The sequence below is a fragment of the Psammomys obesus genome, unplaced genomic scaffold (assembly GCF_907164565.1).
Source record: "Psammomys obesus unplaced genomic scaffold, mPsaObe1.curated_primary_1811, whole genome shotgun sequence".
NCBI classification, from domain to species: Eukaryota; Metazoa; Chordata; class Mammalia; order Rodentia; family Muridae; genus Psammomys; species Psammomys obesus.
This window is the reverse complement of record NW_026590062.1, coordinates 3,853,670-3,874,925: the sequence shown is the minus strand read 5'-3', so window position 1 is coordinate 3,874,925 and position 21,256 is coordinate 3,853,670. Positions and strand designations below refer to the sequence as shown.

Below are 21,256 nucleotides of genomic sequence, written 5' to 3'. Positions count from 1 at the left end.
TGAACACCCACCCTTGGGAACACTGCAAGGCTACCTAAAAGTGTGCTAAGAGCAGGAACATACTGGGGGGGAGAGATTATACTGCAAGAGACAAGGAATTGTCTCTGCAGCACACACAAACACACGCGCGCACACACACACACACACACACACACGCACACACGCATGCACTTGCTCATGTGCACACGCAGGTGCACGTGCCTGTGGGGAAAGTCTAGAAAGACACGGGTCACATTCCAAGGCTGCACTCCAGACGCAGGCACTGCAGGTGCTTTACAGAGACCAAATAACCTCTGAGAAGACAGCTCTGCACCAACATGCTCATAGTTTCTCCAGAGCAGACCTCAGGCCACATGGACAGAAAGCCTCCCTTGGGGACACAGGAGGGGGCAGAGTCGTGGAAGAGTTGTGCCAGTGAGGGTGATGGAAACGGCTTCTGCCAGCCTGACTTCAGGAGCCTTTCCTCCTCTGCTCCCGAAATGTGAAATGGGATGTGAGCTCCCTAAAAGAACTCCTCAGGGGCTGCCTGCCCCTGCACACTGAGTCAGAAACACCCACGTATACCGGCCAACACTCACCATGGATTTCCACACTGAGACTCACAGCTTGCCACAAACTACAACAGGAAGGCTGGATGTAGGCAGATCCTGTCTCAAGTCCCAAGCTGTGACACAGGCAAAGCATGGGCTCCATGGGAGCTAGCTGAGGTGAGCATGCCAAGGCCAGGATGGCAGGGAAGAAACAGAAAACCCTCCCTCCTGGCCCGGTGACAGAACGATCCTCAGTGGGCAGCTTTCTGAGGGAAACCCTATGAGTTGGCTGCTCTCAAGACCAGAAGAAGCCTGCCAGATCAGCCCACATACCTGGCCCATGACGTCCTCATCATAAGATAGCGTCAGCCCGAGGTCAGCGATGTCTCCCTCATAGCGCTAACAGAAGAGAGAAAGCACTGAGGCTTGTACTGGTGAAGGTCTTCCCTCCTTGAGGGGACTTGGCTGCTACGCTGTCCCACTTTCAAGCAGAGGCCACTTGTTATGAGAACAGAATAGGCTGTGAGCCTCAGCTATGAGAGGGGCCTCAGGGGTGAGGTTGGGGGCTGCTCTGAGTCTCAGTGACAGTTAAGGTGTCACTGGGCTCTGGCTTCATGCCAGTGTTCTCGTAGCTACTGGACACTCAGCACTAACCTTGATAGAGGTGAGGTTTTTATAGAACTCCGAGTCCAGTGAAGGAAGCTCGTCCACGGAGCTATAGAAGATGCTGTGGTGGTGCCCGAGCATCTGGCTCAGGAAGAAGGAGGCAAACGGCACGTCAACCACGATCCCCTAGGAGATGGGAGGTCAGGGCTTGGCGTCAGCTCTGGGTGGCTTGGGCTGTGGGGGCAGCCTAGGGACACCAGTGCAGTCTAGGTATCAGTCTGGAGCTGCACTGCCCGCCACCTAAGAGATGACCTAGGAACTTTGGCGAGCAATGGTCGTGGGCACAGGTCTTGGAGCCTCAAAGCCCAGGGACGAGATCTCAGCTCAGCTGCTCAGGTGGCTCTCTCGACCTGGTTGTCCATGGCGGGGCATGTGAGGGACTCTCTTGAAGCCCACACTACCTTAACCCTACAAACTCAAGGTGCAGAAACCAACAACAATCCTGAGCCCCCAACCTGTTGCCAGGTATGGACCCCACTTATTATGGATGACAACTCAGGCACACAGTTTTTCTCATCCCTACTTTACTGATGAGGTGTCAGACTTACAGGAGGAAGGTAAGTCAGTTGGCCGCTATGCTGCTGGCTACATCTGTCTCTCTGTCCCGTTCTGCTAACTCCCAGAACTGTCTTCTTCTAACGTAGCCACTGAAGTAGTGGATGCCAGCGCTGGTGTGGCTTGGTGGCAAAGTGCTGACCTAACGTGAGGGTCCCCCTGACGGACCGTGCACATAGCACTTTATTTCTTTTCTTTTGTTTATTTATTTTTTAGATTTATTTATTTATTTTATGTATACGAATGGTCTGTTTATATGCACACTAGAAGAGGGAATAAGATTCCTTATAGATGGTGGTGAGCCACCATGTGGTAGCTGGGAATTGACCTTAGGACTTCTGGAAGAGCAGTCAATGCTCTTAGCCACTGAGCCATCTCTTTTTGAGATAGGGTCTTGCTACATATCCTAGGCTGGCCTCAAACTCAGGACTCTCCTGCCTGGGCTTCTGAGTGACAGGATTACAGGGCGTGCCGCCATGTCCGGCTCCCGGGTGTCGCTTCACACTTGCTCTATGCTCCTTTGAGCTCCTACCTCATACACGGCCTTTCCCAGCATCTTCCCCACAAACTCGAAGAGCTGTAGGTAATTCTCATGGATGTAGGATGTGGGCGAGGGGTACAGCCTCTCATCCCCGCTGGTTGTCTGCCAGGAGAAAGCACAGGGAGAGGTGGAAGTCAAGAGGCCTGCCTTTGCTCTGCAGTGGTTCCCTGTGTCTGGCTGCTGCCAGTCCCACTGGCGCCCCCTTGACCACCTTGAACAGGTTGAGCGCTGGGTCAAACACCCTCTTGATGATCTCCTCCAGAAACTCCTTAAAGACACCGTCCTGGTCAATCCCAGCTTCATCCACCCCAAGGTCGTTGACAAACTTCACTCGGATCACACCCTTCATGCCGTGCTGGGAAAGCTGCCGGAGCTGTTCATAGCCATCCTACCAAAACACAGTGTCAAACAGTGAGAAGCACAGTCATAACAGAGCCATGCAAGTCAGGACAACCACCCATGGAGGCTTCACTTGATGGGCTGTGGTGTCTCACTGCTTGGCATGAGGAGACTGCCCCCAGAGGACAAAGAGTTGGAGGAGAAATTAGACAGAATGAGTCATGCTAGCTCTGGCCATCACAGGAGGAGAAAACTGGGACAAGATGGGTGTCTCTCTTCCTCCTTTAATGCTGAGACTATCTCTTAGCTCAGGGCAGAGCCAGGCTTACAGGACATGGTAAGATGAAAATCCAGCGTCCTGGTGCTGAGGGTGACTGGGGGAAGAAGCTGGAGAAGTCAGAGCAGCCAGGCTGGCTTTCTGAACTAGAATGACCAGCCAGCAGCAGGGAGGGTGCGGCAGGAGACAGGCGGGAAGCCCAGCCCACGTGCAGTAGCAGTGCTGAGTCTGTGTGATCGTGGTGGGAGAGCCCTGAGCTTTGCTGGTGTGGGATGTGGCTCTGTAGCATGAATGGCAAGGTGTGCTTAGCCCATGCCAAGCCCTGATGTGAACAGAAGCCCTGGAAACCAAGATCAACGCATGCAGATAATGAGTGTGTGTCTCCGGTCCAGAAGCTCACATACACATTCCAAGTTTACTAAACCATATGTGCTGGCTAGTTTTATGTCACCTTGACACAAGCTACTGTCATCTGATGGGAGGGAGCATCACTTGAGAAATTGCCTCCATAAGATCTGGCTGTAGGCTATTCCTCAATTAGTGATGGGTGGTGCCACCCCTGGGCAGGCGGTCCCAGGCGCGCTAAGAAGGTAGGCTGAGCAGCCACGGGGAGCAAGCCAGTAAGCAGCACCCTCCATGGCCTCTGCATCAGCTCCTGCCTCCAGGTTCCTGTCCAATTTGAATTCCTGCCTTGGTTTCCTCAGTAGACTGATTTAAGACATGTAACCCTTTCCTCCCCAAGGTGCTGTTGGTCATGGTGTTTTGTCACAGCAACAGTGACCCTAACTAAGGCAGCTGCCTCTGGCTTCTTGTCTGTAGAGGTCTTCCTGGCATCTGACTGTCATTCAGGTTGTCCTGGTGTCACATTTAGCTAATATGAAGCAGACCACGTCCATGGCACCCACTCATCAATTCATGTGCTGTCCTGGTTGCCTTTGACACAAAGCCAACAGGCAACCTGGCAGCACAGCAATCCCTCTTCCTGTCTTCCTGTCATGCTTAGTGATACAGAAGTCTCTCTCATGTCTTTGCATCTTGTCAGGGACAGACTCAGGTTGCTGAGCCAGGGAAGAATCCCTTCTTAGTCTGCAGCCACCAGTAGAAGGAATAGGAAGGCAGCCTTGGGCACACCCATGAAAGGTGAGCACAAACAGTCAGAGCTGAGGCAAAACCCCTGTGAGCCTGAGACACAGAGGAGACCCTGCCTGGAAAACAAACACAACCACCCAACCGAGAACAGCCGAGACAGAAAAGGAGAGTGTTGCTATGCAGCTGCTGTGGCCGTGGAAGCAGTGTGAACTGGCATTCCTGGGCATGAGCGTGAGATGGGCAGAGGCTCCAGCGTTGTTGGTGCCTGAGGACTTCTCTCTCCAGCCTGTCCTGGGAGCAGGTCCATGCACTGTGGGGCGAACGGCACAGTCCTTAGCCAGCATGTGGTGGGGCTCAGGAAGATCTGCTGGATCTGAGCCACAGCAGCCTCTCAGGAGGCTGTAAGAGGAGCATGTCACCTGCCTCCTCGGCCGCAGGCCTGCCTGTGGGTACTGGTGTGGTTATGTGAGGGTTCCACATGCTCCACAGGACCGTCAGCATCCTCTCAGGCTTCCACATGCTGAAAAGCAGGACAGTGAGCTCTTACCTGCACCAAAGGGGCCTAGATTCAAAGCCTTGGTCTACACAGCCCCAGCTCCGCCTCTGACAGGGTGAGGAGCAAGTCTGAGTTTCCTCCAGTTCCAAATCACTGAAGACAGACTACACTCACCCTGAAGGGGGTGTTCCCGCAGGATGGAGAATCTACCAGAGGCTCGGCAAGCCAGAGAAGCCATGCATGCGTGAGAGTCCAGAACACCGAATCAGAGAGCAGCTTCTTGATGGTCCCCTTCACAGCAAGCAAAGGTCATGGGCACTCACACCACAGGCTCAGGAGAACCAGGATCATGGAGTAAACGAGCCTCTCTCAGTCTAACTCAGGCTCAAACCAAAGCATGTTTTCATGGACTGCAAATAGGAAAATGGGCTTTGCCTAACTTAAGAGAGACTATCTCCTGTGAAACCCAAGGGAGGAACCAAAAACCCCCTCACAGCACACAACGCAGTCCACAGCTTCCAGTTCTTCTAGGAGCTGGGTGCTGGCCATATCTGATGGAGGAGCACTGAGATTTCCAGAGATGAGGTGGCTATACCTGGTTCTCCCGAGGAACATGCCAGGAGACAGTTTTAACATAAATAAGCTTTTGGGTCAAAGCAGTGGCTACTACAGGGGCCGCAGCTTGAGATGAGTAGCCAACATGGCCTTCAAGATGCCTGACAATCTAATCAGTTCCCAACCTAACAGATCTGAAGCTTTAACAGAGAACCCTGAGTTTCTGATTCTTCTCTTGATTCAAAGCCCCCTGGAACCCACATGTCCACATGGCAAGTCAGATGTTGGCCGGTTGTGCATCTTTGGGGTGACTGACAGGCCACCCTCTTTTCCACCATTTCCCCAACACTGAAGGCAGATTCTGATGTGTTAACAGTTGCCTGCTCCCTGGTGGAGCTGTCTTCCCTAAGGAAGGCAGATGGCGAGGGCTATGTCTGAGAGCACTGGGTGGAGCAGTTCGGGTAGAGGACACTTTTTCTTGTTAGCACACAAACCAAATGCTCAGCCGGCCAGCTGAGCTCAAACATGACCTCTGTTTTCCGGTCAGTACTGGGGATGGTGCCCAGGGCCTCAGCAATGCTAGGTGGGTGCTACCACTGAGTCACCCCTCTAGATCTTACCTTTAAGGTAAAAACAACTGCTGCACACATTACCTTTTTAAATAGCTCTGGAATGGGAGCTAAAAGAAGCCACCCAACAAAGGTGGCATAAATGGCAAACATGCTGCTGGGCCACAGTACACACGGTGGCTGGTCATGTGGCTGTCACACACAGGCAGAACACACAAACAAGTATGGATAGAGCACAACGAAAGCCCTGAGGAGCGACACAAGGCAGTGAAGCCCAGCCCTACTAAGAACAGAGACTGCTGCAGCAGACACTCGGGGGAGGCTGTGGACGTGACCTACGGACATGTGTGGCGTACATCAGAGGCCACGGCAGTGCCCCAGCCATGGTCAGACTCTGTTTCAGGACTCTGTTTCACAGGGCACACAGCTGCGTGGCAGGCTTCCACAGCCCTCTCTGCTCACCTCAGAATGCACTGGACACCGTAACAATGTGACACAGAGGAGGGGTACTTAAGGACAGGCCGCCTACTGCTGACTTGTGAGGTGGCCACAAGGTGGAAGCCTGCAAGGTGGGGCTTGAGAGGGTAACATTACTTGAATCTCCTGTTGCATCTACAGAGGCCTTTGAGTCTGTGATGAAAGTTATGTGTCTGCAGCACATCTGCGAAGGCGAGGCTGGGGGAGCCCTGGCAGGACAGGGCAGCCAGCACAGACCCAGGAAAGGCAGGCTGTCACTTCACTGCACTCAGATCTTAATGCCTGTGCTTTAGCAGGGGCTCTCAGGGGGAGGGGGAGAGGGTGCGGGGGGGGGGCACGAAGAAGACACTGGAGATCCCCAGCACTGAGGACATACTACACTGAGCAGCTAGCTTCTCAGGGCAGCTGACTGGCTAAACACCCCCTTCCTGCTCTAAGAGCCTCACTTTGAGTTTTCATACCTACCACAGAGCAACAAGAGAGTTTTAAAGAGGTCTCCACTAGATCCACATGACACAGTGCTCTGCTCTGTGAGTGGCCACTCACCTCCAACATCCGTGACCTTCGGATAGTGATGTGGGTGACGTGAGGGGAGGCAGAGCTGGTTTCCACAAGCCCCAGCTTCTCTTTCTCTTTGGTAACCATGTTTCGGAACAGGAGCACTCTCTGAAAGGAGCAGAGGTGGGACCAGAAACAGACTCAAGAGATGTCAAAACAAAACAAAATCAGTCCCACCCTACAAAATGACCTTTCAAATAACCTAAGATTCAATGTAACTTCAGTTCCAGAGTACTGGATGCCTTCTTCTGCTCTCTGCAGACACCAGGCACGCATGGGGTGCACAGAAATACATGCAGAAAAAATATCCATACACACAAAATAAATCTAAAAATTTAAAAATGGGGCTAGTCCTAAAACCAGGGGCCTCCTTAAGTACAAGAGAGAACAGCAAAACCAAGTTGGGGGTGGCACAGCGTGCCCATAATCCCAGTACCAGGGGGGTCCTGTAGGGGGTGGGAGAACAGGTCAGGTCAGCCTGGGCTGCAGAGACCTACCCACCCTCAAAAAAACCTGCTACATGGTAAGGCAATGAGTTCAGTCACTACAGAAATCAGCAAAACTAACCCTGCAACTGCCTTCTCACCCAGCTATAGAACTTCTGGGCATGTACCTGAAGGAACGCAAGACACCGCACCACAGACACTTGCACACCCATGCCTTTTGCTGTACTCTTCACAACAGCAGAATACGGACCCATCCATGGACTGACACAGAACAATGCAATTCTATCTAGCAGTCAAGAAGAATGCAATCCATCATTTGCAGGGAAATGGGCAGATGTGGAGACCATCATCCTAAGGAAACTCAGCCAGATGTAGATGAAGGAATTTTCTCTCACATGTGGAGTCCAGATTTAAACGTATAAACCTATGTGTATGACATGAAAGCAGAGCAGGGACAGGTAGGAAAAGAGGGAAAGGGGAGGAGCAGAGGCATCGAGGGGAAAATATGAGCAAAGTACAACGGTGTGTGTGTGTGTGTGTGTGTGTGTGTGTGTGAGTGTGTGGTCTCTCAGGAGGCCCCTCCTTCCTAAGGGTCTGTCAATGAAGCAAGAGTCTAAGCAGCCACATCACTTGCTCCAGCAAAACGAAGAGTGACTCAAAGTGTGAGGTCAAGGTCAACCAGCAGTGTGGACTCAGTACTTCTAAAGAGTAAGACTTACAAAATTTTGTTTTTGCTTTTTGTCTAAAAAAAAAAAAAAAAAAAAAAAAAAATGTATCTATTGGGGGAGGCAAGCAACGGGTCCTTTTGTGAGGGAGCACGGTGCTGTCCATGTAGGACCTGAGAAGTGTCTTCCAGCATCCCAGATGCTTCCACTCCGGTACCTGACCCTTCCCAAGGAAGTGACAACGCATCCCTGGCTCTCTTCCATCTCTCTTCTTAGTGCCCTGTGATGAGTCCCTGGACCCCTCCCTCTGCCCTGGTGCCCTGCAGTAGATCTGTGATCCCACAGGCAGCCGCAGCCCCCTCCTTCACTGCTCGAAGACCTGCTTTTGTCTGCTTCTCTAACCAGGTGGCTCTTCCAGGCCAGAAACCCAGCTTCTGCATCCAGCCCTTTGCTCTGCTGAATGTAACCTCTGGACTCGGCCACCTGTTTTCTGGCTCGACAGCTGTGCCCAGCCCGTGTTGGTGTTTTTGCGTCTATGCAGTCCTCACACACTGGCCAGAGCCCTCTCTCTTTAGCACTGCTCTGACCAGGCCTTCGCTTTGGATTAGCCTCAGGTCCTACGCTTGCCTTCTAAGACGCTGGCTTTATTCCTGACTCCATCCTCTCTCATTCCAGGCCCTGGAGCTCTGCCCCCACTTCTCTCTGACTTTCAGCAGAGTGGATGCCCACTTTTCCTGACTTAGAGTAAACTTACTGACAAGGTGTAGATGAGACCAAAGGAAAGTGACTTTAAATCTCCCACACAGTGGGTCTCAGACCTCACACAGCGAACTGCAAGATCTAAACTGACTTCCAAGTAATGAGAAAATGCATCCATGGGAGATTGTTGACAGCAGCGGATTTTTTAAAAAGATTTATTTATTTTATTATGTATACAAAGAGGGCACCAGATTTCATTATAGATGGTTATGAGCCACCATGTGGTTGCTGGGAACTGAACTTGTGATCTCTGGAAGAGCAAGCAGTGCTCTTACCCTCTGAGCCATCTCTCCAGCCCGACAGTTGACTTTGTAATTAGAATGATGTTTCACTTACACAAATCAACTAATTAGTGCGAGTACACTGCACGTGTGTGTGAGCACACTCCATGTGCTGTGTGGAGGTCATGGGGATAATTTCCACCGTGCATGGAACCCTCTCTTGACCCCTTGTCCTCCCCGGTGGCTCAACAGACCCACGTGCTGGGACTTGCAAAGCACACACCCTGTGTCACCTGACTGCACGCTGCCTCCTCTGTCTGTGCACCCAGAACTCGGCACAAGCTCCCTGAGTAACAAAGGTCACCACAGCGCGTGTGGGACGAGTGATGCCCCACAGACTTTTCCTGTCTTAATGCAGAGGAGCCAGAGACCACGAAGGGACAGAAGGTGCTGCATCAACTCACGTTCTTATGAGGGACAACATGGGGGATGTGCTGCAGGACCAGCTGGGCCCTCTTGCGGTCCTTGTCAAGTTCCTGGAAGAGCACGCCAGGCTTGAGATCCCTTCAAGAGAGAGACACAGGTGTGGTTGCTAAAACCAGAAAAGCCTTCTTTAGTGCACAGCCAGCATTATAGGGCATGTGTCCCAGTGTCGGCTGCCCACTTTCATAAGTGTTATGAAAATCTGGCCACAACTGCTCATTCCTATATGCTCGCCTGTGGCACGGCAGAGGGAGTGCTGGGGTGGAGGCTGTCTTTATGGCCAAGTCCGTGAGGTCCTGTTCTGGTGCCAGAACTGTGGCCATTTCATGAGATCTGACGGGTCCCTGCCAGAAATGCCTACATGCTGTCAGAGGCTCCCAATCTGGGGGCAGTTTTCACCCCGGCAATTCTGCTGATAAAAATCCCCATGAAACTATCACACTCTGTTGATCAGGTCAGCTGAGAGAAGCTCTCTTCCCAGCCCAGATGAGACATGACCTGGCTTTGTCACCATCCATTAACTAGACTGACACTGGTGGGACAGAAGGGCTGCCAAGTGATACACCAGACAGGTGCTTTACAGAACAGCAGTTCCTTCAGAGTGGACGGGGTGCACGAGGGGAGGAGGCTCATCACCCTAAGCACAGATGCAGAGCACCTGGGCACCCGTGCTGCAGGTGGTGAGGGAGGATGCGGCTTGGAAGCCCGTCCCAGCCCGTGCTCACTTTCGCAGCCAGTGGTCCTCAGGAGCAAAGCGCCTTCGGCAGTCTCGCTCATACAGCACCATCAGCCACCCGTGGACAGACTGGAACAGCTCCAGGGTCTCACCCTTGGCGTTCTCTGTGCAGCAAGCAGGAGGGGGTCAGAGCTGGTCAGAGGGCAGCTCCCAGGTGCTCTGACATCAGTGGAGCCCCAGGCTCTCTGGGGGTGTTCTATTGTCCTTGGGGCCTGGCTATCTTCTTGGGAAGTCGCCCAAGCTGCATCCCAAGCGTGCACCATCCAAAGGCCCTTTTCCTCTACCAGCAGAGACATGCCAGACGGTAGACCTGCCCACAGCAGGAACGGACACAGCTCCGGTTCCATGGGGATCAAATCATAGATGTAAAGGGTGTTTGGTGGCAGCACTAGTCACTAGTAACAGTCCCATGTGCACAGCCTGAAGGAGCGGGCAGAGTGAGCCCTTTGCCAGCACACTTCCATCTTACGAGCTTATCTAGCCACGTGGGTGGACGTGCATTCTCTAGCTGAGGTATAGCTGAGGGTACAGACTGACCTCCTGGGGTGGCATCAAAGAACAGTGGGCACCTTCGCCTTACCTACAATTCCATCCCAGATCATCTTGAACACAAAGGAATTGAGGAAAGAGGAGATTGTGACCAGTTCTTCCAGCTTGAATGAGATTTGTTCTTCATAAACTTCAATGTCATCGAGGATGCTGCATGAGGCAGAAAACTGCTCAGAATTTCCCACTGAGAAGGGGAAACAAATGAGCCCTCACTGTCATCTAGACAAAACTAACAAACAAAGGCAAGAAGGTACTAGCTTTTCTAGACATATCCTGTACAACTTGCAGACACACATGACATGAAGTCGAAGATCTGCCCCACAGTTAAACCAGGGAGGAGGAGCTTTTTGGGCTTTAAATGAAGCAAGGCTGGCCATGAGCTGGTAAGGGTGTTGAGGGCTCTATCACCTTCCTACCTTCTGTTTACTTGAAATTGTTCAGAGTAGGAAGATAGACTAACTAGGGGAAAACACTGGGTTCTACTCAGGGCCTTTCCCAGAGAGCGCCTGCGGCAGTGTGCATCGTGCTCTTCCAGGCCTGAGAACAAAGGGATCTTGAATCACTCAAGGGCTTCTTGAGGAGTGCTATGAAACTACCCCACATCTAGGAGAGACCAGTGGCATTTAGCGCTTGTGAGCAAATGAATGTTTGAAAATATGTATGAGTGAATGAGTGACTGGCTGAGTGAACGAACACATGGCACAGCTAAAGCGAAAGTTTACAGAAGCCTCTCCACATTCTTTACAATACAGCTCAGTGTTGGGTTGGCCTGGCCTCAGCCTTTGGAGTGTTTATCCGGTCACTAGACCCTTTCTCCCAGCTACATGTCACTGAATGTACAAGGTCTTCTAGTCTGAACACAGTTGCTTGAGGTCCATTCTAGAGCTTTCCAGCCAACTCTGGGAAGCATGAAAGATGGACAGCAGCAAATGAAGACGGGAACACAGGACTCTGGTGAATGTCCCAGGCTTATTTACTCTTTGAATGGTAGGTGGAGTCGCCTCCACTCCACCGACGAGGAAACGCCGCTCAGCAAGGTCGGCCAGCTGTCTCCAGACAGCTTGCTGCGGGCTAGGCACCAGCACTAGTTAATCTGTTAATCCCCACACACGCTTCGGTAGGGAAGGCTGGGCTGCTTCCTGTTACTTCCATCTACTGGCCTGGGTTCTGCACCTGGTGTCTAAGTCTGGAAATCGCCTGTAAATCTGCTTACCAGTGAATAATTGGCTGAGGTGTGATCTGAACACATCTCCAGAGACCCCGAGAGCCCACAGCAGTGCCCTGAAAGTACCTAACACCTGCTGAACACCTGGCATCTGCTTTGTGAATGTCTTCTTATCTACTTCTCTGGTGGGAGGTGCAGAGGGTTATGGGTTCTTGCTGTGTTGCCTAGGCTGGCCTCAAACTTAGGAGCCTAGTAACTTCTGCTTCAGCCTCCTAAGCAGCTATGATTACAGGTATGTATCACCATGGCCAGCTCTTGGCCAGTTCTTACATGACCCCACCACACAGGTGCAGTTACTTGTTTCCCTGAATTGCTGATAGCCAGGGCATTCAGCCCCTATCAACCTACGTGATAAGGTGCCGTGAGCAGTCACAGAATAGCATCAGCATGGCCAGGAGCTGCTTGGACTCTCCAGTGTCATTGTTCAGGCACTCCAAGAAGAGCTTTAGCCCTCCATGGGGCCCCAGCTCACAGATAAAAGCCCACAGCTTAGGCAGCAGGTCATCAAGGTACGTAAGACCTGGAAAAGGAGAGAAACCCAAGCTTCAGGTGTGGGTGCCAGCTGGTGTGCTATTTCTTCTTCTCCAGTGGAAAAGACTTAAACCAACATGCAAGAGAAGGTGTGAGCACCCCGAGCGCCCCAACAGCAGGGGCAGCTCCACTCTGCACGGCTCTGAGCAGAGCCCAGCACAACTCCGCTTTCTAAGTGGGCTCAGTTACTGCCCCTCGCCCATGGCTGGGGTAAGTGCCAGACAAAGAACCTGGGTCTATCTGACGCAGCCATGTTTTTAAATCAGGAAACCAGCTAAACTCAGAGTGTATTTGTAAGAGTTGTAGGCCAGGCAATCTCTATTTTTAAAAGCTTGAGACAAATTAAGTTATCAGAGTCCCTGGACAGTGGTGGTGCATGCCTTTGATCCTAGCACTCAGGAGGCAGAGGCAGGCATATCTTCACGAGTTTGAGGCCAGCCTGGTCTACTGAGCTAGTTCCAGGACAGCCAAGGCTACACTGAGAAACCCTGTCTTGAAAGACTAAAAACCAAAACAACAACAAAACTGAAAACAAAACCCACATACAGAAACAGAGCAAACATACATTATACTGGGCAAAAATAATAGATCTTACTGAACAAAGGAAGAAAGCAACTGTCCCTAGAAGCAAGAGCCTCACGGGTGAACGCAGGACAGGGCATACTGGGGGTGGGGCAGATGTGGCTAACAGTGAGGGGAAGGTACAGGACAGCTTTCCTGCTGTGACACCACACCACCTCTGTGCCAGAGTAGAGATGACAGCTACAACAATGGGCTCCGTACCATCTTAGTCTCAAAGCATGTGGGCAGACATTCGGTTTCAGGCTTGCACACAGGAAAGTTTTGTTGTGCGATCCCTTAAAGAGACAGGGATGGTAACATCTGAACCCTCCTCCAAGAACCTCTGAGGTCCTGGGTGGCAAATGTCAGGTGGCCTCTGCCCTGCTCTCCTCCCAGTGGTGTCTTCTGGGGACTTCCATGGCCTTCCCCTGCCTCCATCTCAGCAGGGAAGCCACGGAGGTAACCCGGCCCCACAGCTGGTGTAACCTCTAGTCCTCAAATACAATGTGCCAGTGAGAACTACAGATGTATCTGTAAACACCTGAAGCCCGCCTGCTCTGTCTCTGTCACTGCTGCTATCACTGGAGTGACCTGGTACCACCTGGGCATGGGGAGGAAGTCTAGCTCAGGGTACCAGCCTACACTAGCAGACTGCCTTTCCAGAGACTGTGCAGCCATCAACAGAGAAAGGCGAGGCACTCTGCTCTCGTCCGGCCAATGGCCTGTCCCACCTTCACCACTGTTTTGCTGCAGGCTGCAGACTACCGATCTCACTGACTCTAGACCACAACCCAAGAACAGACCCTGGCAGTCTTGTTTACCTTGGTATCCTCAGTGCCCTGCACAGACAAACCTCCGTCTGGAGTGAATAAATAAGTGTTAAGGACAGAAGCAGCAGCTGTGGAAGACTTAAAGACACATAACATAGCAGAGTTTATATTCCTTTCTGAAGCACGCAGCTTGCCCAGCTAGAAGGACCACCTTCATTCAGAAGATCAACTCCTATCACAATGCCTGGGCTGTCCCTTAAAAGCCCTTGACTCCCAATTCTATCCTTATAGAAGGGGCTTTCTTGCTCAGCTGAAAAAGAACATGCTGGACACATCCATGCGATGAGTATCTTTGAGGTGCGAGGAACTGAGTGATGGTCAACGCTAGTGAGTGATGGGCAGGGAGGGGTAAGATGAGATGAGTCTGTCTATGCACACCTACACTGGCTGTGAGCACGCTCGGCAGACGATTACCACTGGAGTGTGCTGTTTGTGTTCTTCCTGTCTCCTATCTTTGTGTCCTACTCAAAAAAAGAGAACTGTAAGAAGTTGTACTTCCTAATTAAAGAACCAATAAGAGGAACAAGCTGGCAGTGCGATGACCAAGGATGGCCTGAACTATCGGGGGCTTACCAATGTCTAAGAATAGCTCAACATGTCCACCTGCAGAATCTATTTTCTGAGTCAAGCAAGCAGAAAGAAAAGGCCACTTTTTCTAGGAACAACTAACTGCCCGCCGACTCTGAAGTGGGAGCAGGGCTGGGCTCTCTCACCTGTGAGAATCTGCAGGCGGATCTGGGTGAGGGTAGTCAGCGAGGTCTGGTAGAGCACACAGATGCTGCAGACCTTCTGCACCTCAGCGGAGTCCACGCGGCGGCCCCCAACAGGCCTCAGGATGTTCCGAACTGAAGCTGACTTCTGAAACGCTCGCTTGAGGAGACCTGGCGTGGAGGGAAGAAGACGCACAGAGCTCAGCCACCTGCCAGCTCCACCTGTCAAGGAAGGGTACTGGCGAGAGCCCCAGTCACAGGCAGAGGCTGCAGGGCTGCGGCATGCACTCAAAGCGTTCCTTTGGGACAAGCCGGGAAGATGCGAACACTGGGTTTTCAGCGCAGCCCAGTGACCCCTTCAGGTTACCACAGTACTTTTCAGCATAAGTCTGGCATGTTCACCTCTGACATGCCATTCTCCTACTGTATCACCAAATTTTAAGAACACAAAGGGGAAATGTTGGGAACGTGTTGGAGGGGAGAGGAGAGGTAGGAGCTGGGCCCAGGCACTGTTTCTGTGTTTTAGAGGGAGGGCAGCAGACACCCTCAGGCCCTGAGTCCTGGCTGAACGGCATTCCACTTCAGCCTTTGGCTTTCCTGTTCACGGGCAGCTGAAGCCGAAGAGTAGAGCTCACACTCACTGCCAGCATGAATGGCACAATCATCACCCACCCCAGGTTAGCAGTGTAGGCAGAAATCTTCCCCTTGACTGTGTTTACAGCAGAACAAGAAGCCTTTCTTTCTAGGGTGCCCACCCTGCATAGGGTATGGCTGAGGTGCCACCTAGCCTGTGCCCCAGTGGCTCCTTGGAGGAGTTCTATGTGGGAAGTTTATGACTAAACTCAGAAAAGCTTAAGTCCCCTATAAAATGGACTTTCTGCTCCTTCCTGATAATAAAAAGAAAGGGTCCACAAAGCCCTTTCCCTCTCGCTATCAGGAAGTCTACAGCCAAGCTGAAGCTCAGAGCCAGCAGAGAGAGCCCCTGAGCACACTGGCTGCTTCCTTCTGTTTCACTGGTTCTTATTTCTATTCCATGACCCGTCCCTGTCTTGCTGAATGTGGCCCTGCAGATGGTGGAGGCGAGTGGTGAGCGGGCAGTGGGGAATTCACACAGGAAGGAGGAGCTGCCTCTCTCCAGGCGTAGGCACTCACTCTTCACTGGGAGCACGTTCTGTGGGGATGACGGTTGGGCAGGGGCTGGCTCCGGGTGCTCCAGCAGCTTCTTGCTGAGGATGTCACTGAAGAGAATGCGGATGAGCGGCACCCCCCACAGGAACTGCAGCTGCTTGGTGATCAGGTACATGGACTCGTTAAGGCTAGGACAGAGCAGCAGACAGGTGTGTCAGTGCCATCCACTGTCTGCCAGGGAGAGCCCTGCTCCCTGCCCTGGTGACCCTCTAAATAGAGGGCACTCAAACACAGAGGCTAAAGAGGAACAGAGTGGATGGGTCACAGGCCTGTAACCCAGTGCTCAGGAGGCTGGAGGATGCAAGTTAGAGGCTAGGTTGACCTGCATAGAGAACTTTTGTCTAAAAACCAACCACCCAACCAGAAAAATCCGAGGGAATTTCTTGTGAAAGGAAGCAGAATAAGGAACCTGTCACTGAGGGCTGGGTATGAAAAAGCACCCAGTCTGTACTTGCCTATCACTCAGGCCAACCTCCCATGCTGCCTTCCCTGAGGTGGCCATCTTAGGCCTGCCCTCCTGCCCTGTCAGACAAATGCTGTCTCCTGCCAGCTGCACTGCTCTTTCTCTCAGCTGGTCCAGCACCTCTATGGTTCCATACTGCCACAGTATCTCCTTGCCTCAGGGTGCCTCTCCACTGCAGGCTGTATTCCCAGAATCACCAACTCCTAGACTCCATCAAGACCCTAGCTGGCTCCCATCAACTTGTGGGAACAGCCACAACCCACTGAGCATAAACCAGGCCCTGGCATGCAGTATCAAAACACCAAGAGAATGCTATCAGAGTCCAGAATTAGGTAGCCACAGACAATCTTAGCAGAGGCATGAGGTCCACCACCCCAGATTTCAGATGAGAACACTGGGGCCGAGAGGGTGTCTTAAAGGCCTTCAGGGAACAGTCTAGCACTAAAGCAGGACAAAGCCGCCCTCGATGGGGGCTTCTGCCCTCATGCCCACTACATGTGCTGTTGCTCTCCAGGTGGGTACCACACAGGAGTGGCCTTCCTTGGCAATGTCCTTTAATATGTCAGGTCTCAAGGGTGTTACTCAGGTACAAAAGGAGGAGGTAAACTCCTGGTTTACCAACAGGGAGCAGCGGAACATTCCAGATGCCTCAGCCCGATGCCACCCGAGGTCACACACTTCTGTCTGTGCAGCCGCCGACTTCACCTCTGCCCTTGCACTCTTGCCTTTCTAATGGTTCTGAGTTTATGACATTCATATCTACCTCATGGAATGGTCTGGGGGCTCCTATCCCTTTAAATCATTTGCCCTACTCAGCATCAACAAGGCATGGCTGCCTTGTCAATCAATGAAAGTGATACTGAAGAAGAAAAAGTATCATGAACAAGGTTCACAATTTACTAATTAAAAAAAAGTGAAAAACATATGATCTATCTCTTTCTCTCTAAAAAAAAAAAAATCAGTAAAGAACAAGAATGAAAGGCTGACCACTCAGATCATTTTACATATGAGGATTAAGGGCTATTTAATGTTCTCTTGGCTGTGGAGCTTGAACCCAGGGCCTTGCACATGCTTCAGCCCTCTGTTGTAGAGGAATTTTAGTCCAGAACCATGACTCTTGTGGCAAGGGATCACATGTGATCCAGCTGGAATGCAGACATGCCATACACCTTTAATCCCAAACAATGAAGGTGAAGTTAGTTTGTAGAAGGAAACACCCATGTTTGAAAGTGATGTCTAATTGAGAGTCAAAGGGAGAAAGATTTGACAGAATGAGCCAGGATAGGATACATCCAACTCTCACCAGAAGAGACAGGAAAAAGATGACTTAAGAGCAGGGAAGAGGAAGAGATGGGGGGGAAGGCAGTTTTACCAGGACAGTTGTACAGAAACAGGTTAAAGAGAGAACGAGCTAGACACAGGTGAAGACAGAATGAGCCAGAGAATGAGAAGGAGCCAGAAGATTAGAACAGATTGCCAAAGTTAATATGAGGTCAAGCAAAACAATTCAGTCAGAAGCTAAGAGAAGCCAGAATGAATCAGTCAGCTAGGAGAGGCGTCTGAGCCAGAACAGCTGAGTTGAATCAGGCAGTCAGAGTTCAGAAAAAATTAGAAAGAGTGAGCTAATTCAGCAGTAAATCTCAGAGCTGAAAACATTCTAGGCCTAATATTAGATTGTATGTAGGCTAGAAGCTTCCAGGACTAGGCCTAGATTAGCAGATGGAAGCAGTAAGCATCTGAGATAACATTTACATCTGGAAAATATAAGTTACCTTAAACATCTACCAGTAAGCCAAATCCCCAGGCTACATCTATGTTATACAATAAATACGGATTATTTTTATAATAAAACAAAATCATTGGAAGACAACACGAGGTGGGAGGGAGGCAAGGAGGTGGGAGGTGGAGGAGGCAGGAGCCTCTCTCCGGGACATACCCGTAATCCACAGACTGGGAAAACCAGCCGAGCACAGGGTGCCAGTGGGTCAGGTTGGACTTCTTCTGGGACACGTACTTCTGACAGTAGCACAGCATCTGTGTGAGCAAGCTCACAAACCCATCTGTTTCCTCCTCTAACACCTTAGGGTTGAGGGAGCCCAAGTGTAGCAGGTTGCCTACAAAGAAAGAGGGCTGAACATGACAGCCAGACAGCTGCGCTGCAGGACATCCCAGCTCTGCAATCTGCCTGAGGCACAGGAACTGTGTCTTCATGTGAGGGATTTCTGTCAGGGGCTACAGTGGCAAGAACCAGGCCTACCTGACTTTAAATCACAGTGTGGCCACATATAAGCCACATAGCTTTCAAACCACCTGAAATGGCTTCCTTATCTGTAAAGATGCCCGCCTTCCTATGGCAACCCTAAAAAGACACTGGACTGCCAGGCACACAGAGGGACGCGATACCCAGCATCACATTTTAATAGGACAGTAACACTTAAAAAACTAGAGGAACACAAGATGTGCATCAGCTAAATGTCCTGGGAGATGGCTATATTTGGTGTTTACTGAGGTACTCTCTCCCTAGGGTCCAGCCGAAAAAACACAAATGCTGTAACCAAGGCTAGCTTGACTGGTCCAAGGGTGGCAGACTCTAAAACCAGCTCTATCCAAACGCTCTTCCTCAGGCACGCAGAGCTAGGTGTCTGCCCTGTGTCCAAACGCTTCTGCTCCCATCAAAACACTGACACAATGAGGTGGCTCTGCTCTGAGCTACGATCTCCTCCCTTTTAGGAAAGGACTCTGAAGCCAGCTCACCACACAAGCATCCACGTGTGGCTCTAACTGCTCATCTATCTGCTCTGTGGAGAAAGCTAATGACCTTCACAAACATGAGGGCTTTCCCCAAGGCCATAACCAACCCAAACCCAGCCTCCTAGACTCACCCATGAGACACAGGGTATGGCAGCCTTCTAAACTTTCACAAGCATCGTGGCATCGGTCTCTGTCTCTCAGGAAGACGATGAACTTGCGAAGCATGTCATGGGACTCTAAAACACCAAGACGCTACAAGCAATGGCAGACAGTTAACACGGGGCCAGGCAGGGCTTTTCCGTGAGGTGCAGGCCTGACCAGTGCTTGTGTCCTCACTTAGGCAAGAATACTGCTTTCAGGGACCAGGGACAGAGAGGATAAGAACAGGAAGCTGCTCTTTTGTCTGGTCACAGGAACATGTCTATACCAGCTACTGGAAAGCTGGTGGGGGAGGAGTGGGAATGGGCAGAGGTACTGCTTTGCTTTTGGAGTCCAGCAAACCAGAGACAGAATTGGCATGCTTACCTCGGGGGTCACTGTGCTGAGGTGAGTCACGAGAGCTGGTACCGACATGATGTGGATGACAAAGGGCCGCATCAGATTGTCTGAGAACTGCGCAGCAACTACAGGGCTAGACAGAGAGAGTGTGCTAGGACAGGCGAGCACACGGGCGCCACAGGGTGGGCGCTGCACAGATGACACGGGCTGCACAGCTAGGAATGGTCAGTTCTGAAGTGACTGGCCTGAGAAAATGCCTGGAAAAAGAAAATCCGTGCCTGGCACTTCACACAGGCACCTGGAGATTCCAGCTTGACCCAGATCAGTACAGTCGGGGAGAAAGGCCCCAGGCAGGCCACAGAGGCACAGACCATAGGCAGGCATGCCTCCCCTCCACCAGCGAGAGATCAACAGAACTCTTCTCTGGATCTATTGCTCTGCAGCCATCTCAGGTGATAAGTTGGCTGTCCCACAGAAACCTGATGCAACTGTGTGGTTAACAAGGCTAGACATGGCAGAGAGCTTATGGGAAAACCAGGCCGGAGAGGGCAGGGGCAGGGACAGGGAACATAGGAACCAGACTACTGAGCTACAGCAACGAACCTGGGCTACAGAGGGACACAGGGAACAGATGCTCTGCTGGCCTGAGAAATAACACATTTGGGAAGGATCCTCTGTGCCATCTACCCAAGACATACATATTGTTCTTAGGATAGAAGTGTCTCTACTGCCCCAGGCAAGCATGAAAATATGGAGCTGTGTGGGCTCTCGAGTCAGACTGATTAAGATTTGTTTCCTAGCCTGACCTCTCCCTGCTGTGTGACCGAGAGTAAATATTTTGACCTCTCTGGGCTTTAGGTTCCTTATTTGTAAAACGGAGCTAAGAGACTGTGGTAGGGAATGAACCAATGGGTTTAAGAAGCCCTAGAAGAATGTGAGGTCATGATTTCCAGCTTCTGGAGGACTTGGCACTGGAGGACCTAGCACTTGATGATTTAGTATGTCACATCTTCCAGGATTTTCACTACATTCCTGACAATGGCAACACTGCACATGTTTTTAACTTTATTTATTATTATAGTTTGTGCACACGTGTGGGTGGATCAGCTGAGGGCTGGGGTCAGAGGACAATTTTGTGACGTCCTCTCCATCTACCTTTGTGTTGACTGTTGGGCCCATGTGAGTGCCTTTCCCAGGAAGCCATCTCGCCGACCCTGCATCTTATTTTAAGTTCCTGATGGTGCTCACTGGTGTGCAGAGACTGCAGGGAACACCACCAGAGGCTCCGGGGCAGCCTGGCCTTCAGCAGGGGTCAGTGGAATGCACCAAAGTACAGGCCCAGCAGAGTCTGCATTTGCTTTGTGTTGTTTCCTAATGGGGTCCAGGGTGTCCCAGGCTGCCTCCATCTCACTATCTAGCCATGCCCGATGACTCTGAACTCCCAGTCCTTCTCCTCTACCTCCTTACAGGCATGTGCACCACACCCGGCTCCTGTGATCCTGGGGATCAAACCCAGGGTCTTTCTAGCTCAGCCAACTGATGATCAGGTGTGGGAATGATGGAAAGCTCCACCTGAACCACCTGTCTGTCCACACAGCGCCTGCCCTCCCACTGCAATGACAGGAGCTGTCACAGAGGCTGAGTAGCCCACAGAGCTGGAGCTGTTTGCCTTCCAGCCCTTTCAAGAAGACTCCAACACAGACTTGGCAATGTCACCATGCAAAGGGGCTCCACAGAAGACAAGGCTGGAAATGAGAGCCAACATACGCACAGGTAAGGGGCTCCATGCTCAGACACTGGGCTAAAGAAATCCAAGGGGCCTGTGAGAACCCAAGCCTCTGGATGCTCGGCACTGGACTGTGCCAGATATCTACTGGAGGAGGCACGATAGGCTGCTCATCCTGAGTGGCTTGGCAATGGTGCCCTTTCTCCCAGGACCAGTTACCAAACTCTTTCCGAGTCAGTGATCCTCTCAACAGACTACAAAT

At 51.5% G+C, this 21,256-nt stretch overlaps 1 protein-coding gene across 1 annotated transcript in view; it reads right to left on the bottom strand.

Moving 5' to 3' along the window:
- The window catches only part of Ube3b (ubiquitin protein ligase E3B), a 43,391-nt gene that overhangs the window by 8,685 nt on the left and 13,450 nt on the right, over window positions 1-21,256 (bottom strand). Inside the window, exons 10-23 of the mRNA XM_055605845.1 lie at window positions 19,296-19,401; window positions 18,902-19,022; window positions 17,956-18,133; window positions 15,521-15,684; window positions 14,372-14,539; window positions 12,085-12,256; window positions 10,543-10,661; window positions 9,952-10,066; window positions 9,208-9,307; window positions 6,641-6,760; window positions 2,504-2,680; window positions 2,284-2,394; window positions 1,185-1,322; window positions 864-929 (exon numbers count right to left, since the gene is read on the bottom strand). Coding sequence (XP_055461820.1) covers window positions 864-929; window positions 1,185-1,322; window positions 2,284-2,394; window positions 2,504-2,680; window positions 6,641-6,760; window positions 9,208-9,307; window positions 9,952-10,066; window positions 10,543-10,661; window positions 12,085-12,256; window positions 14,372-14,539; window positions 15,521-15,684; window positions 17,956-18,133; window positions 18,902-19,022; window positions 19,296-19,401 — 1,855 coding nt within the window. The remainder of the gene's footprint in view (window positions 1-863; window positions 930-1,184; window positions 1,323-2,283; window positions 2,395-2,503; window positions 2,681-6,640; window positions 6,761-9,207; window positions 9,308-9,951; window positions 10,067-10,542; window positions 10,662-12,084; window positions 12,257-14,371; window positions 14,540-15,520; window positions 15,685-17,955; window positions 18,134-18,901; window positions 19,023-19,295; window positions 19,402-21,256) is intronic.